A 15,976-nucleotide genomic window follows, 5' to 3' on the forward strand; every position below is an offset into this window, starting at 1 on the left:
TTCTTAAGTGAATGAGAAATAAGTGTAACAAACAATACAATTTTAGAGTACGACGTTGCCTCTCAATTCATATTTATATTTTAAAAGTACTAGTATTTGATAGAAGGCATGCGTGAACATTTCAAAGAGGTTAAATTTCAACTTTCTCTTATTAACTCTGATACTGTTGTATAAACTCTTTATTTGCATGTTGCAAAGACTGAGATGTATTTAATTTAAACTATTGTCAATGAGTTAACAAATACTTTGACTTATTAAAGGGAAAGGAAAGTCTGAAAACAACAAGTCAATTTTATATAAAAACCATCATCAAGCCTTTCATAAAAGAATTTTTAAAATCGGACAACTACTGAAAAAGATATGGCAATTTCAAATTAAAAAAAAATAGCTGATAATGGAGGCAGCCATTTTAGTGTGTTTATGACGTCATTTACACACTTCTGAATACTTTATTTAGCAAATAACCTTTTAAACGACTAATTTTTGTATGTTTCTTAAGTAAGTAAGTAAGTAAGTAAGTAAGTTTTATTTGGCACAAGTGTACATGACATGGCAATATAGCGATAAAACAAATGACAAATCAATGCATAATAAATATTACATAGTGACAAACCAACAAATCCTAAGACAGTAATATCATATTACTCAGCAAAGCCATGTAATGCTCACCAATACCAGGGATAACACAAAAAAGATGAAATGATTCTTCTTATTTCCATTGTGGTCCCTGTTATTGGCGGCATGATACAGAAAGTCATGTTTAACTGTTATATTTTGAGTAATAAAGCAAGATACATAATCTTAAATACTGAATAATTTATGAAAGCTAATTGAGATCACATATATGTATCACAGTAAAGGATTTATCACATAATATTTCATGAGGAATGATCAGTGAAGGATAAGATGATCACAAAGTTGTCAGCCAAAATAGAAAACTTTGTGACCACTGAACGTGCAATTTCATCACCGGAAAGATTTTGGTCTAATGTAGCACCCAGATACTTCACTGAACTGGTTGCTTCAATGTTTGTACCATTACAAGACACATTTAAAGCATTTTGTGTCTTTAACCTAGGCTTAGACTCAAAGAGAATAGACTTTGTTTTACCAAGATGGAGTAAAAGCTTGTTGTCAATAAGCCATTCACTTACATTTTCCATTTCCATAGATAAAATAGACTCAATATCAGCTATACTTTTACCATATACAAGAATTCCAGAGTCATCAGCATACAGTTATAACTTATTTTTGACCACAGCTGACATATCATTGACATAGATTAAAAATAAAAGGGAACCAAGGATTGAACCTTGGGAAACCCCGCAGGTTACAGGGGCACGATTGGAATGGACACCTGAAACAGCAACTAACTGGTGTCTATCAGAAAGATATGATTGGAACCAGAGAACAGCATCTGAACTAAGGCCAATTGCATTCAGTTTCATTAACAAAATACTATGATTAACTGTATCGAACGCCTTCTGTAAATCCAGCAGAATTATTCCAACCATGTTACCTTTATCCATTTGAAACTTGACAAAATCTGAAAGATGGATAAGACAGGTATCCGTGGAAAATCCACGTCTGAACCCCGACTGAAAACTGTATAAATTTTTTTTCTCATTCAAGTAACCTTCCATTTGATCATAGATGGCCCTTTCAAAAATCTTGGAAAGTATACATAAAATAGACACAGGATGATAGTTACCAACATCGGTTTTATCGTTCTTCTTATAAAGAGGGATAACCCGGGCATTCTTAAGATCATCGGGAAAAGAACCCTGGATAATTGAAAGATTGATAATATGAGTCAAAGGACTGGCTATAACTGAAGCACTGTCCCTTAAAAACCTACAGGGGATGCCATCTAAACCAGTAGCCTTATTAAGACTGAATCTGTTAAGATACCGTATAGCGGGTTACTTCTACGGGGGGAATATTTCTGCGTTTCTACGGTCTCTCGGTAGAATCGCAAAAATATTTCCAGCAGAATATTCATCAAGCAAACATTAAAAACGCAAAAAAATCTGCATTATTTTCACCAACGTTGTTTCACGCTATGTTTCCCTAGGTAATCCGAAGTTCACAATGGCATGGTCTAATTATTGGAAATTACCGCCGCCATCTGACAATTACCGATAATGGTATAATTAGGTGTGATAGTCAATCATAGTCCTAACTGTTAATCCCTCAGAAAACATTTTTCTTCTGTGAATGAAATAAACTGAGTGAATTTCACTTGTGTTATTAATCCCTTGTGAAGATCTTCCGAACTTTACTTTAGTAACCTTTATATAAGTGTAACTGTAATGCCGATATACCGTAGTTTAAAGTTGTTGCTTGTGCAATTGTTGTTAGACTTATATTTTTCAATTCATATGTTATTATATCATACAATGTATTCCTTAAATGCAAAGTTATTTTAATACAGTTACCAGTAATTTAGTTTATTGTTTTCTTACGCTATCATTCTCACAACGCCCGAATATGCGAAGAATTACCTCCTCTTTGGCATAAAAACGCAGAAATTTCTCTTCCTTTTATGTGAAAACGCAGAAATTAAACAAGCAGAAATTTGTTTCTCAATTCTTGGGGCCAAAACGCAGAATATTTTGACCGCAGAAATAACCCGCTATACGGTACTTCAAAATATTGTTTTCAGAAACAAATGAAAATGAAAAACTATTTGGAAAAATACCTTTAGATAAATAAAATTTATTTACAAATGAATTACCATATTTAAAACATCTACTTGGCAGTTTTTCAACTAATTTTGATGCAACGGTTATATAAAAACTATTGAATTTTTCAGCAACATTTAATAAATCAAAGCTAACTTCTCCATTAATTTTCAAACCAATGTTGCTAGAAGAACTAACACCTTTCTTAGATGGCAAACCAAGCTGTTTTAAACATTTCCAGAGAGATTTAGAGTCTGATTTATTGCTTTCTACACTTTCCTTGAAATAATTTTTCTTTGCATTATGAATAAGAGTTTGAGTACTATTTCTATGTTGTTTAAAACTTTCATAATGTTCAGTTGTTTTATTCTTTTTGTACAAATTAAAAGCTTTGTCTCTAACATTGATACTTTGTAGAATGTCATCATTGATCCATGGCTCTGTTCGCTGTTTAATGCGAACTTCCTTTACAGGGGCATGCATGTCCAAAACAGACATAGAAATGTTTTTGAAATTACACCATGCTTCACTAACATTATCACTGAGTATAACAGTTGACCAGTCAGATGAAAGTAATGACTGTTGAAAATCTTCTCTATTATAGTTTTTCTGAGATCTGATTTTAACATTGTTGTGTTTACCAATTGAAGAACGAGTAATTTTCCTAGTACAAAATATCATAGAATGGTCACTCAAAGATACATCAACAACACCACTATTTGAAATTTTATCTTTGTCTAAAACAAGTATGAGGTCAATTGTTGTAGATGATAATTGTGAGATATTGGTAGGATCCTTTATTAATTGCTTGAAATTGAAAAGCTCACAAAAAGATGATAGGTTGGTAAGAAGTGAACATTTAATACCAGTAACATTTGTGTTAAAATCACCGAAAATTAAGGTTTCACGTGTAATTAAATCATCACATGAATGGCACAGTGTTTCCAGGATGTTATAAAAGTTAAGCTGTTTTGGTGGTCTGTAGATGACTCCACAAAGTATGGGTTTGGATTTGGGCAGAAGAATATCAACCCAGGTAGCCTCCAGATCCGGGATGGTTAAATCATGACGGGGGTTAAACGCCAGGTCATTCCTTATGTAAGCGCAAACGCCACCTCCTCGACCGTCCGGCCTGTCTCTTCTATGAACATTATGATTAGAAATATGAATTTCAGAGTCTGGCACAGATGTATCAAGCCACGTTTCAGATATGAATATAGCTGCAGGATTGTATTTTCTGGCTAGAATACGAATTTCCTCCAATTTTGGTATCAAACTACGTGTATTTAGATGAATGAAATGCAAACCACGCTTTCGATGAAAGTTAATGCCAGATTTTTCACTATTTTCTCTATGGACGGGGCCAGGGCATGGATGAACGTACCACACAGTAGAAGCCACACTGGGGTAGTTTTCTGACTTTTAGTAATGCGAATGTGTGAAGTTCTTTTAGAAACATCAGTAAATGAATTGACAAAGTTCTGGTAAAACGTATTTTGTCCATATGAAATTGTAGGATCACTCGCTGTTACAAAAAAGTGGGTGGGGTACAGCTCATTCTCAGGTTTTTCAGTAAATATAAAGTCACCAGTTTTTCTTCCAATAACTATGATGAATATAATTGATCTCAGCACGTCCATATTGTGTTCTCCAATATCAAAAAGTTGTAAAATAGAGTCTAAAATCGTTTAAAAATCAATTTTCTATAAAATTTTCTTTTGTTTACAAAAACACGACTTTAGGTATCACACCACCAAATCCCTTAATCGAGACACTGATTTAAGCATAAGGTGTTAAGCATGATAATTTCTTTAATTATAGCTGGAAAAGTAGAGAAATTATTTTACAGTAATAAGTAAATGCATTTCAAATGTGTATCTAAAAATTAAATAAAGCCGCAGTTTTGTCTTTTTATTGCCATGGAAACAAAATGGTGGCCAATTTGACCAAATATTTAAATGCCCATAACTTTCTCGTTTTTACTCCGATTTTGAAAATTCTTTCACTTCTTTAAATGATTAAAATAATCCCAGCTTACAGAATTAACCCCAGAACTACGTTCCTTTCCCTTTAAGTCTATCAATGTAAGTCTTAAGGTAGTTGGCCCGTAATGGCAATCGGTAATTTCCGTCTGTTAAGGCATTCTTCTATGGCGTTTTGGCATTCTCCGGAAAACACTGTAGTTCATAGGAAGCACCTTGCTTTTTGTTCATACCGATGAATGACAAAACTACATACAAAAAGTGCGTTGTCATACAGAAATTGCAGAGTGTCATTACGGGTCATCTAGTTTGGCGCATACGATTTAACAAAGAACTAGAAATGATAAATAAAGGGGTATCTGAAATCTTAAGTCAGACATGGTTAATATTTGTCGATAACCAGGTGAAATTATATCTTTTTTTATGTTTTCAAACTGTTTGCTTCCTCCAATGTATGTGATAATTTGAAATAAAAAAGCCATGCTAACTGAGTAACTACGACAAAGTATTTAAAACCTCTAGTGTTTACTATTTTCAATTGAAAGCTAACACATCATGCTGAAGTTGAAAAAGGTATTCAATATCTGACGTTATACAACTGGAGAAAAACGAGATCCTTAAACGACTGTTGAATTAATAAAATCTGTAAAAGCCATTATTAAATTCCGTGTCTCTAAGAATCACTGCAGTGGATATAAAGAATGAATATCAGTAACAATATAACCTACCTTTTGCATCAACTGAACTGTTGATTGCAAGGATTAAAGCAAACAGCCAGAACATCATTGCCTCTAATCTAATGAAGATAAGTCTCGACTGCTACTGTCTGATACATGTGATGTTACCTGTGCGCACACGTTGTATAATAGTGCAAACAGACCGACTCTTAAGTACAACGAACACGTCATTACTTTTAAGGGGGCAAAATGTTATCGCATGTCATGTCAATAGCTCTGCACTTTGTGTCATCTGCTGGTACGCACTTTAGAGTATACAACCTTAGTTTGAGTCTTTACTTTTATTAATGCACGCACGTTTTTCATCAGGTTTGTTTCTACGGTGACCCTAAAGTGACATGTTACGCACTTTTTTCCACTTAGGTAATGTGAGACTTCTTTTATTTCGTTTAAACGAAATCATTTTGTTTAAACGAAATAACTAATTCGTTTAAACGAAATCATTTCGTTTAAACGAAATCACATTTCGTAAAAACGAAATCATTTCGTTTAAACGAAAGAACTAATTCGTTTAAATGAAATAACTAATTCGTTTAAACGAAATCATTTCGTTTAAACGAAATAGTTACTTCGTTTAAACGAAATGTTATTTCATGGAAACAAATATTCTGACCAATTTTCATTAAGATTGGATCAAAAATGTGGTCTCTTAAGTGTAAACAAGCATTTTCTTCAATTTGACCTAGTGACCTAGTTTTTGAGCTAAGATGACCTATATTCGAATTTGATCTAGATTTGATCAAGGCAATCATCATGACTAAATTTCATCAACCTCGATTAAAAAATACAGCCTCTATCGCATACAAAACGTTTTTCTTTGATTTGACCTAGTGACCTAGTTTTCGACCCCAGATGACCCATTTTCAAAATTGGTCTAGATTTCATCAAGGTTATCATTCTGAAAAAAATTCATAAAGATCAGTTGAAAAATACAGCCTCTATCGCATACACAAGGGTTTTCTTTGATTTGACCTAGTGACCTACTTTTTAACCCCAGATAATCCATTTTCAAACTCGGCCTAGATTTTCATCAATGTTATCATTCTGACCAAAATTCATGAAGATAAAATGAAAAATACAGCCTCTATCGCATACACAATGTTTTTCCTTGATTTTACATAGTGACCTAATTTTTGGCCCCGGGTAACCCATTTTCGAACTTGGCCTAGATTTCATCAAGGTTATCATTCTGACAAAATGTCATGAAGATCAGTTGAAAAATCGGCCTCTATCGCATACATAAGGGTTTTCTTTGATTTGACCTAGTGACCTACTTTTTAATCCCAGATAATCCATTTTCAAACTCGGCCTAAATTTCATCAAGGTAATCATTCTGACCAAAATTCATGAAGATAAAATGAAAAATACAGCCTCTATCGCATACACAATGTTTTCCTTGATTTGACATAGTGACCTAGTTTTTGACCCCGGGTAACCCATTTTCGAATTTGGCCTAGATTTCATCAAAGTAATCACTCTGACAAAATTTCATGAAGATCAGTTGAAAAATACAGCCTCTATCGCATACACATGGCTTTTCCTTGATTTGACCTAGTGACCTTGTTTTTGATCCCAGGTGACCCATTTTCAAACTCCGTCTAGACTTCATCAAGTCTATCATTCTGACAAAATTTCATGAAGATCAGTTGAAAAATACAGCCTCTATCGCATACACAAGGTTTTTCCCATATTTGACCTAGTGACCTAGTTTTTGACCCCGGGTGACCCATTTTCAAACTTACCCTAGATTTCATCAAGATTATCATTCTGACAAAATTTCATGAAGATCAATAGAAAAATACAGCCTCTATCGCATACACAAGATTTTTCTTTGATTTGACCTAGTGACCTAGTTTTTGACCCCAGATAATCCATTTTCGAACTCGGCCTAGATTTTATCAAGGTTATCATTCTGACCAAAATTCATGAAGATCAGTTGAAAAATACAGCCTCTATCGCATACACAAGCTAAATGTTGACGGACGACAGACAGACGACAGACGGACGACAGACAGACGACAGACGACGGACGCCGGACGCCGGACATCGAGCGATCAGAAAAACTCACCTAAGCATTGCTCAGATGAGCTAAAAATGGGATATTCTATATTTGACAAGGTGATTTACAACATCAGGAATAAAACCTTTTTGTCTTTCCTACATATGTACACTGACAGCCTCGCTTTAAAAAATTGTTTAACTAACAATTTATTTGGTATATTGTAATGACTACCTAGAAAAAATAACTTGTTTTTATCTACTTCGGAATGGAGGGATTTCCAGCCAAGCATGCTAAGGCACATGTCAGTTCATGTTCGGATTTCAAAGATTTGAACCTTTTTAGCAGCAAACCTAAGGAACCTTTTCAGTAAAATGTAATCTTGATTTCTTAGATTATTCCATAGTTCAGCCCCAAATAACAGTCTCGGTAGGCATATTTTAGATACTAGCGATGCTGATTTCAGGGGGTTTATGTAATCCGGATCAAGATTGATCGATAAGAGGGAGAATAATGAAGACTTTGCTTTTTGGCATGCATTGTCAACTTTGTCTTGGTCATTTAATTTACTGTTTAAATGTATACCTACATGTTTTACTTTTTGGGTTTGCTTGATTGTATTTTCTCCAAGATTTACGATAACTGTGTTTAAGGTACGTGACTGTCTACCAAATTCGATAACGAAACTTTTGCTGGCATTCATAATATATCTAAATCTACATGTATAGCGGTAGGTTATGTCTAACATATTTTTGAGATTACCTGGACTGGTTGCCGAGAGTACTATATCATCGGCAAGGATCGTGTTACCTGTTTGATGGCCAAGGACGGTTGTACCAAGACCACTTTGTTCTAAAATGTTTAAGAGCTCGTCTATAAAAAGGTTGTACATCCAAGTGGAGATTGTTTCTTGTAAGTTAAAGGAAGCTGTTATGGCCCCAATATGTTTATGGTAGGCATTTTGTTGTTTATTTGGAAAAGATATGTTGGTACTCAAAGTCCAATCATTTAACTTATCATGTAAAATCTTCTCAAACAATTTGTAGATTACAGGGAGAAATGTTATCGGCCTGTAATTGCTTGGGTCGGATCGTGATTTGCCATTGTCTTTATAAATTGGAATTATCGTGCCTTTTTTAGACATTTTTGGTAGAACACCGTCTGCTATTATCTTATTAAAAAGCTCGGTGATTATAATAACTAAGTCATGACCGCCATACTTAAGGTGTTCATTTACAATTGTATCAAAGGACGCTGCCTTATTTTTCTTAAGTGAGCTGATACATTTACCAACATAATCAGTGGTAATATTTGGTTCTATATCCGGTATACTTGCATGGTACGTGCCAGAAGTTTTCAATTCAAATTTTTTTTTGTTCGACTGTAAATTTGAATTCCGCGTCAAAATTTTGGCTGTCTAAAGGTGAATACAGATTCTGAAAATATGTTAACAATTCATTAGTAATGCCTTCAGGATCGCGCGTTAGGCCGTTTTCACTCTTAAGCTGTGTACATGTTAAACGGGATTTTCGTTTTCTTGATTTACCAAGACCCCAAAATAGCCGATTATCGCATTCGGTCGCTTCATTTAATTGTGAAACAAAATTATTTTCTACTTGCTCAATAGCGCGTTTCTGGGTTTTGGCAAATTTCCGTTTGAATAATTTATATGTGGCATAGGATTCGTGAATCATGCCTCTCGGACGGCCGTCTGCTAACCATTTCCGGCGCGCAAGTCTTTGTGCATCATGGGAGTCTTTTACTTCCGACGACCAGTAAGGTTTTGCATGACTATTATATTTCGATTTGGGCAGGGTGTTGTTTGCTGCAAGACATATTGCTCTGATAATATCGTTATACATGGAATTTACATCTTCCTTACAAACATCTTGTAACAGCAAGCTTAAGTTTAATTGATATTGCTTAGTGTTATCTTCGGTAATTCTATGCCAGGCAAAGTTGGCGACTTAGTTGGTAATACGTGTTTGTGTAACAGATGTCTTTATTGTAGCCATTACTGGCAGATGATCAGAAACAAGATAAATATCATTATAAAATACTTCAACATAGGTAACTAGATCTACGTCATAGTTATACATAATGATATGATCCATAGTTTTTTCCATAGTAACGAAAGTATAATTAGGTCCCTTGCACGAAGTTAAATGGCCGAGAGATAACATTTCGTTTTCATTGAGAAATTTAGTTAGTGAAAGATCTCTGTACGAGGGTTTGTCATTAGAAGAGTGCATGGACACTTCTCCATTCATGTCTCCGAGAATAACAATTGTACCAGTTTCTGAGTACGAGTTGCATAAGGCTTGCAATGTATTGAGACAGTCTGTATAGTGATCATTTGGATAATTGGAAGAGGGCATGTATACGCAAAATGCAATTATCCTATCATTATTGTTACAGTATATTACTATGCCTAAAAACCGCTCGTCGGCAATCATCCAACTTTTTCAGAATATTTTCAGTACGGGACAGTACGGCAGAACATGTAATGGTCAGGTAACATATTGGTAACGATGTTGTTCGTTTATAAAATATTTCTGTGTTTTGGTGATATACTCCTAAACCTTAATGTCATCTCTATGGTTTATTATTTTCATTCTCAATTCTAGATACTTCTAATTTAAGTTTGCTGATCAAGTCTCTGTCGGTCTTTCTCTCTTCATGATTTTTTGAGTATTTATTTCCAAGATCTATCACAGATGAAACAAGTCTGCTGAATTCCATTGTAAATTCCGAAGACCTGCGCGGTATTGTTGATGTTTCTTCCTCTTCTTGTTGTGATTGATTTTGCTCTGTAGGGAAATGCACTTCCTTCGATTTGCTAAAAATACTATCAATTTCACTTTTATCCCCTTGTAGGAACATATTCAAAATTTAACAATCGTTTGCCAGTTTTAAGAAAGGAGGATTTCGGCGTGATCCCCTTCGGTTAATTTGTTTCCCTTTAGGACAGTCTACTAATAGCGTTGCTCTTTTGTACAATACATCTCTGTAAGAGAGTATATCCGATTCTGACCCATGTGTAAGGCGAGTTATTTCATCAATGTACAAGCCATGAGGTAGGTTCATTAACTCTCGATCAAGAATACAACAAGGCTGCGTGCCAGGTATTTGTGTCAGTTGGCTTGAATACACTGTAGGATCTCTGTTCTGCGGAGAGCCAAAGTTATTCATGAAAGGATTTGATATGTCTGCCGCAATTTGTTTCAAGTATGTTTAATCTCGGTTGACAAAGTGGCAGAAGGGTTCTGCTGTGTACATAGTCATAGAATTTAAATCTGTTTAGAAACTATGTTGGATGATCACTTAGTGCGTGCAGTGCATTTAGTATACCGAATGACCCTCGTTATATGGAAATTTTGGGACGTATTCTATTTACAAATGAATAAAAGCAATATATGGAAAAATACGATTGTTGATTTGAAAATTGGAAATGACTTGAAGATATATCGACTTTTTATCTCTGATTCTTTTCATCTAACATTTCTGTCTAAAACATAAAATAATAAAATACATTTTGTAACATACAGTTGTCGACTGGAACAGGAGCGCTGGTGCCTGGCATAGTGGCCACAGGAGCTCGTCCTCTTCATACGGAGGAAATAACTTTTCCAGTACAACTTCCACACATTCCAGCAATCAATCTGGTTCCTCTGGTCACATGAGCACGGCTGGTTCCGGTGGACATCATGGCGGCCATTCCGCAAATAATAGTCCAAGTAGAAAATTGCAGTAACCAGTATATGATATAACTACATGTTGGATGAAAACGGAAAATTGCATATACCTTATGAATGCTTATGAATTAAAAATATGAGTTCTTAGAAATAAAAATTAAGAATACAAATCGACTTCATATCTAATATAATCTAGTCTTTATAACATTTATGTAAATGGTACAAATACAAATGCTCGTACATATTACTGTAAATGTGTTATCAAACATACAACGGTCAAATGCTATCCTCTATTCTTTGTTCAGAGTCGAGTTCCACTTCATCTAGTAGTACAAGTCAGACATCCTCATCAGGATCTAAAGCGTCCAATCAAACTTCAGGTAACTCACTTTAAACGTCCAATCAACGTTCAGATAACAAACTAATGCAAATAAATGACAAATTGGAGGAAAAAATAGTAACATATCCGAATTAAAGGCATCTATCAAAATTTAGGCAGTAACGACCAGTTGATGCAAATAAAAACCCAAAATTTCTTTCGTGTGTAAGATTATAAATAATTCGGAGAGAGGTGTTTACACCGAAATACATTCAATGGTATTATTTTCGATTTATTACACTTCCCTTTTCTAAAATTTCTTCCAATAGTTCTAGCTTACAAATATCAAGCTTTATTGTTGTTGTAATATCTTTAAATCTTTAAAAATGATACTTTTTCTTAATTTATTCAATTCTAACCCCATCTTCCTCCTCGTCACAAAGTGGAAACTTTTCTTCCTATAATTCAGGTAGGTCTGGCTTCATCCCGAAGTGGAAAATATTCTGCCATTAGTTCGCCTTTCCTATTTACAAAGTAGCATATTGGTTTCATTTAAATTTGATAGGTTTGCTCTCGTATAAATTTGGAATATCGTTTTCCGATATTTCATGTTACGGGTTTAGGCATCCCGATATAGATTCAGTAATTCCTACTCCTTTATGTTATGTGAAGAAACTTAATCGTCATTTTAAAACCAATTCGTACTGAAAACAATGCATACATCAATCTACCATTGATACTAAAAGTTAATTCAATACTATTCATGTTTTCGTTCGTAGGCAGAAACTTTGTAACAGCCATATAATCTATGTCTTTGCAAGGTTCCGGTATGAGCAGCACGGCAGCCAGCACGGCAGCCAGCACAGCAGCATCTACCGCTGCAGGTACTGCCAGTCACCAAAAACACACCACAAAACAGTCGGGTACCACGGCTAAATCTTCAAGCAGTAATTCTGGAAGTCATCCAGTCAGCTCTCATCAATCCGGTAACCATTCAAGTAACCAGTCCGGAAGTAGCTCTGCGTCTGCACACACAACAAAGAAAGCTCAGCATCATAACCACCACCACCGCACAACCAAGGCAGCTGCTAAAGCCACAACTACTCATAAGCCGACAACACACAAGCCTACGACCACACAAAAACCAACCACTACACATAAACCTACAACTAAACATAAACCTACACAACTACACACACAAACCTACAACTACACACCAGCCAACAACATCCACTACCACCACAGAAAAGCCAACAACCACACAAAAGCAAACTACTACACACAAACCAACAACAACGACAAAAGGTAATGTGTCTATTTTCTTCAATTTTTTTTTATTTCTCTATGTATCTTCTCAGTTTGATTTAAAATTTGGAAGAACAAGTGTCGTTTCCATGACCCAGTGTTGTTATATTTTCTAGTCCTTTTGGATCATTGAGTACATTCGGTTTTACAATAATATAAATTACGCTTAAGCCGGTGCTAGGGGGCGTGATGGGTGTTGCACATTTCATTACCTGTGATGAACAGACTCAGTCAAACAGAGTCTGCTGTTATGTTTGGTTACGTTCTATGTTTCCAAAGGATCTTTACACAGATTTCATTTTGGCCTGATACCGGTTCCTAGATGACATCAACGGAGAGTATATTTAGTACATGTAATGAATATTTGGTCGTACAATTGTAATACCAAGACATCGGTGTCGATAAAGCCTCACGTGAATGTGATAAATGATCACTGGTCATAGGTTTCAACCGATACTGAGCGAACTGCACAAGTTTTGATCTCACAGCAAACCTTTGCTTTGAATTGGCATACCTGTAAGTTCTGCTCTGCACAGCTTTTGTAACTGGGGAACATTTAAGAAATGATTTTTTAAAAAGATGTCCACTGGATTAAAACATGAAGAGAAGTCATAAAATAGTGTATATGTATCACCAGATCTACGGAAAGGCAAAACGAAATGAAAATGAGCCAAAGTATCCTTTCTCGATTCCAGTAGACTCACCATTTTCAACTTGTTTTCATTTTCGGCTTCAGCCGTTGCGCTACAGCGGTTCTCTCCCTCATCCCATTTCAACCATGTTTTGTTAATCATACAATCTTATATATCTTATGCCATGCCATTTGCACGCTATGCTGTTCTTTAAGAAAAAGAAGTCTTGTTCTGTTTTCTGTTAAAATATCATAACCTTTTCATCCACATTTGTATGCTATAGTAAAGTAAAATATTTTATTTATTATTTTGAAGCAACAACAACAACAAAACCAACAACAACCACTGCAGCCAAAACTACAAAGAAATCAAGCTCCTCCCATTCTTCCATTTACGTTCCTCCCATCAGTCTGGTTCCCATTCTTCTTCAAGCGGAAGTTCAAGCTCTCATCAGTCTGGCTCTGGGCAACAGTCGGCATCAAATAAAACGAGGTACTAGTTTTTGCAGATTTGATATCGCTCAGTCTATATTGTATTGTTTACTTCTTACAATATCGAACATAGTGACTAGTAAATTTTATCTATTTTATGTTTTATCTCATTTCGTAAATATGCCGTGTGGCAATGACCAACTTTGCAAATTTAGTGAACAACCTTAATTAGCTAGTACTTGTTAAACTTCAGCTCTAATCAGCACATGACTAAACCAATGGCGCCACCACACATGACCCAACCAACGGCGCCACCACACATGACAAAACCAACGGCACCACCACACATGACAAAACCAACAGCACAACCACATATGACCAAACCAACGGCGCCATCACACACGACAGGGGTAAATAGTCAACTTTCTTCAGCTATGGAAGAGCTAACTAAACGAATTAATTTTTCAATAATTTAATGATTTTTCATTTACTTGTTTTTGTGTTTCTATATATTATTTTGAATTTTTAATACCTCAACTCATTTTTAAAAATTCGCAAAATGCGAATTGTTATTTACGTAACTCGCTCACATTTAACTGTTAATTGAAGTTATCTAAAAGTTATCTTTTCACAGATTGTTCTATCTAAAACATTTGTGTCTAATTCGGGAAAGTCGGGAAAATTCTTCACATGTTTTGCACACTGCCGTAATTCTGCAATTTTGATGTTATGGTTAAAGCATTTCGGAAGTGGGGTAACCCGTCCAGAAACATTTATGAAAGGATGGTTATTGAGCTCTCACAAATAGAGTGTGACTTACGGATGTGTGCAAAACATGTCAAAAAAACAAAGACAAATATCAAACAGGGAATGCCACGTACCAAAATCGCAGCCTCCCCAAAACGAAACCTACAGCACGCTGACGTGCACACCTAAAACACACACACATATACGCGCACACAAATATACACATACACGCGCGCACACACACAAAGCCAACGCATTAGGACACAACGAACAAATAAAGGAACACAGTCAGTAATATACAGTTGAAATTCGAATTCTCGAATATGCTTATCTCTTCGACTATCTCGAAGACATTTTCAAGAAAAACAAAGATAAATATCAAACAGGGAATGCCACGCACCAAAAACGCAGCCTCCCCAAAACGAATCCCACAGCACGCAGGCGCGTGCACCACACACACACACACACACACACACACACACACACACACAGCCAACTCATTAGGACAAAACGAACAAACAAAGGAACACACACACACAAAGCCTACACAAGAGGACAAAACGAACAAACAAAGGAACACAGTCGGGCACCGCCTTGGAACGGTCAGTGGCGAAAACACCACTGGGGAGTTTAAACCGGTTTATGCAAGTCCCGTCCAAAAAATCACGTGCTCGAATTTCGATTATCTCGAAGTAGAACGCTCGATCCGTTGGAATACGAGATTCGAGTTCAGCTTTACTTGGAAAGTTGCTTTTAACCTCGTTGAATATCTCTTCATGTACAGAAACTGACAGCGTTCTCTAACCCTTTGGTACAATTTAAAGTATCTCTTTTCAGCCAACTACCCCAAGAATGACAAAGCCAACTGTGGTGTCCGTGTCCAGCACACCAGTACCAGATACTACAACAACTGCACAAGGACTGACAACGACATGGAAAGGTAAATGAATATTTTATGAAGCGATGATCTAAAGTGGCAATCAAAACAAACACATAGACCATACTGAGTCCATGAAACGGTAGCCTCATCAAAACCTCATCTTTAAATATTAAATCTCTCTCAAAACACTCAGTTTTGCATTCCTCGTTTTACAATAGAAAAGAACGTAGTATTACAATAGAAACGTAGTTTCTCGATAACTTTGGAATTAATTTAAAAGAAAAATATATATTTAATCATTTTCAATAATAACACAGTGAAAGAAAAAAAGACGTGTGTATTTTCCATTTTAGGAATATATCAAGATTTCCCGGTAGACTGTTGAGCATCTAACGGATGTGCAACATTTGACGAGAACTGGTGTCCGATCTGTACATGCCCTAGTAAGTATATACATTTATAATAAGAAATATAATATATCCCAAACAGTGATTTGTCATTTATCAAAATCATTGTTTGGAGTTCAGATGCGAATGAATTATATCACTCGGGCGCATGATATATC

General features: G+C 35.6%; 2 protein-coding genes across 3 annotated transcripts in view; one reads left to right on the plus strand and one right to left on the minus strand.

Moving 5' to 3' along the window:
- Positions 1-5,529, minus strand: part of LOC123553611 (L-amino-acid oxidase-like) — a 33,741-nt gene extending 28,212 nt beyond the window's left edge. For both annotated transcript variants that reach the window (XR_008367452.1, XM_045343295.2), the window contains exon 1: positions 5,395-5,529. Coding sequence is in view for 1 of the 2 variants with exons in the window: in XM_045343295.2 (XP_045199230.2) it covers positions 5,395-5,452 (58 nt within the window). In the remaining variant the exon portion in view is untranslated. The remainder of the gene's footprint in view (positions 1-5,394) is intronic.
- A 4,945-nt stretch (positions 5,530-10,474) lies between these two features.
- The window catches only part of LOC128548771 (uncharacterized protein DDB_G0271670-like), a 32,921-nt gene continuing 27,419 nt past the window's right edge, over positions 10,475-15,976 (plus strand). Inside the window, exons 1-7 of the mRNA XM_053524221.1 lie at positions 10,475-10,479; positions 10,967-11,139; positions 11,403-11,477; positions 12,238-12,721; positions 13,669-13,845; positions 14,038-14,194; positions 15,369-15,471. Coding sequence (XP_053380196.1) covers positions 10,475-10,479; positions 10,967-11,139; positions 11,403-11,477; positions 12,238-12,721; positions 13,669-13,845; positions 14,038-14,194; positions 15,369-15,471 — 1,174 coding nt within the window. The remainder of the gene's footprint in view (positions 10,480-10,966; positions 11,140-11,402; positions 11,478-12,237; positions 12,722-13,668; positions 13,846-14,037; positions 14,195-15,368; positions 15,472-15,976) is intronic.

Source organism: Mercenaria mercenaria, chromosome 15 (assembly GCF_021730395.1).
Source record: "Mercenaria mercenaria strain notata chromosome 15, MADL_Memer_1, whole genome shotgun sequence".
NCBI classification, from domain to species: Eukaryota; Metazoa; Mollusca; class Bivalvia; order Venerida; family Veneridae; genus Mercenaria; species Mercenaria mercenaria.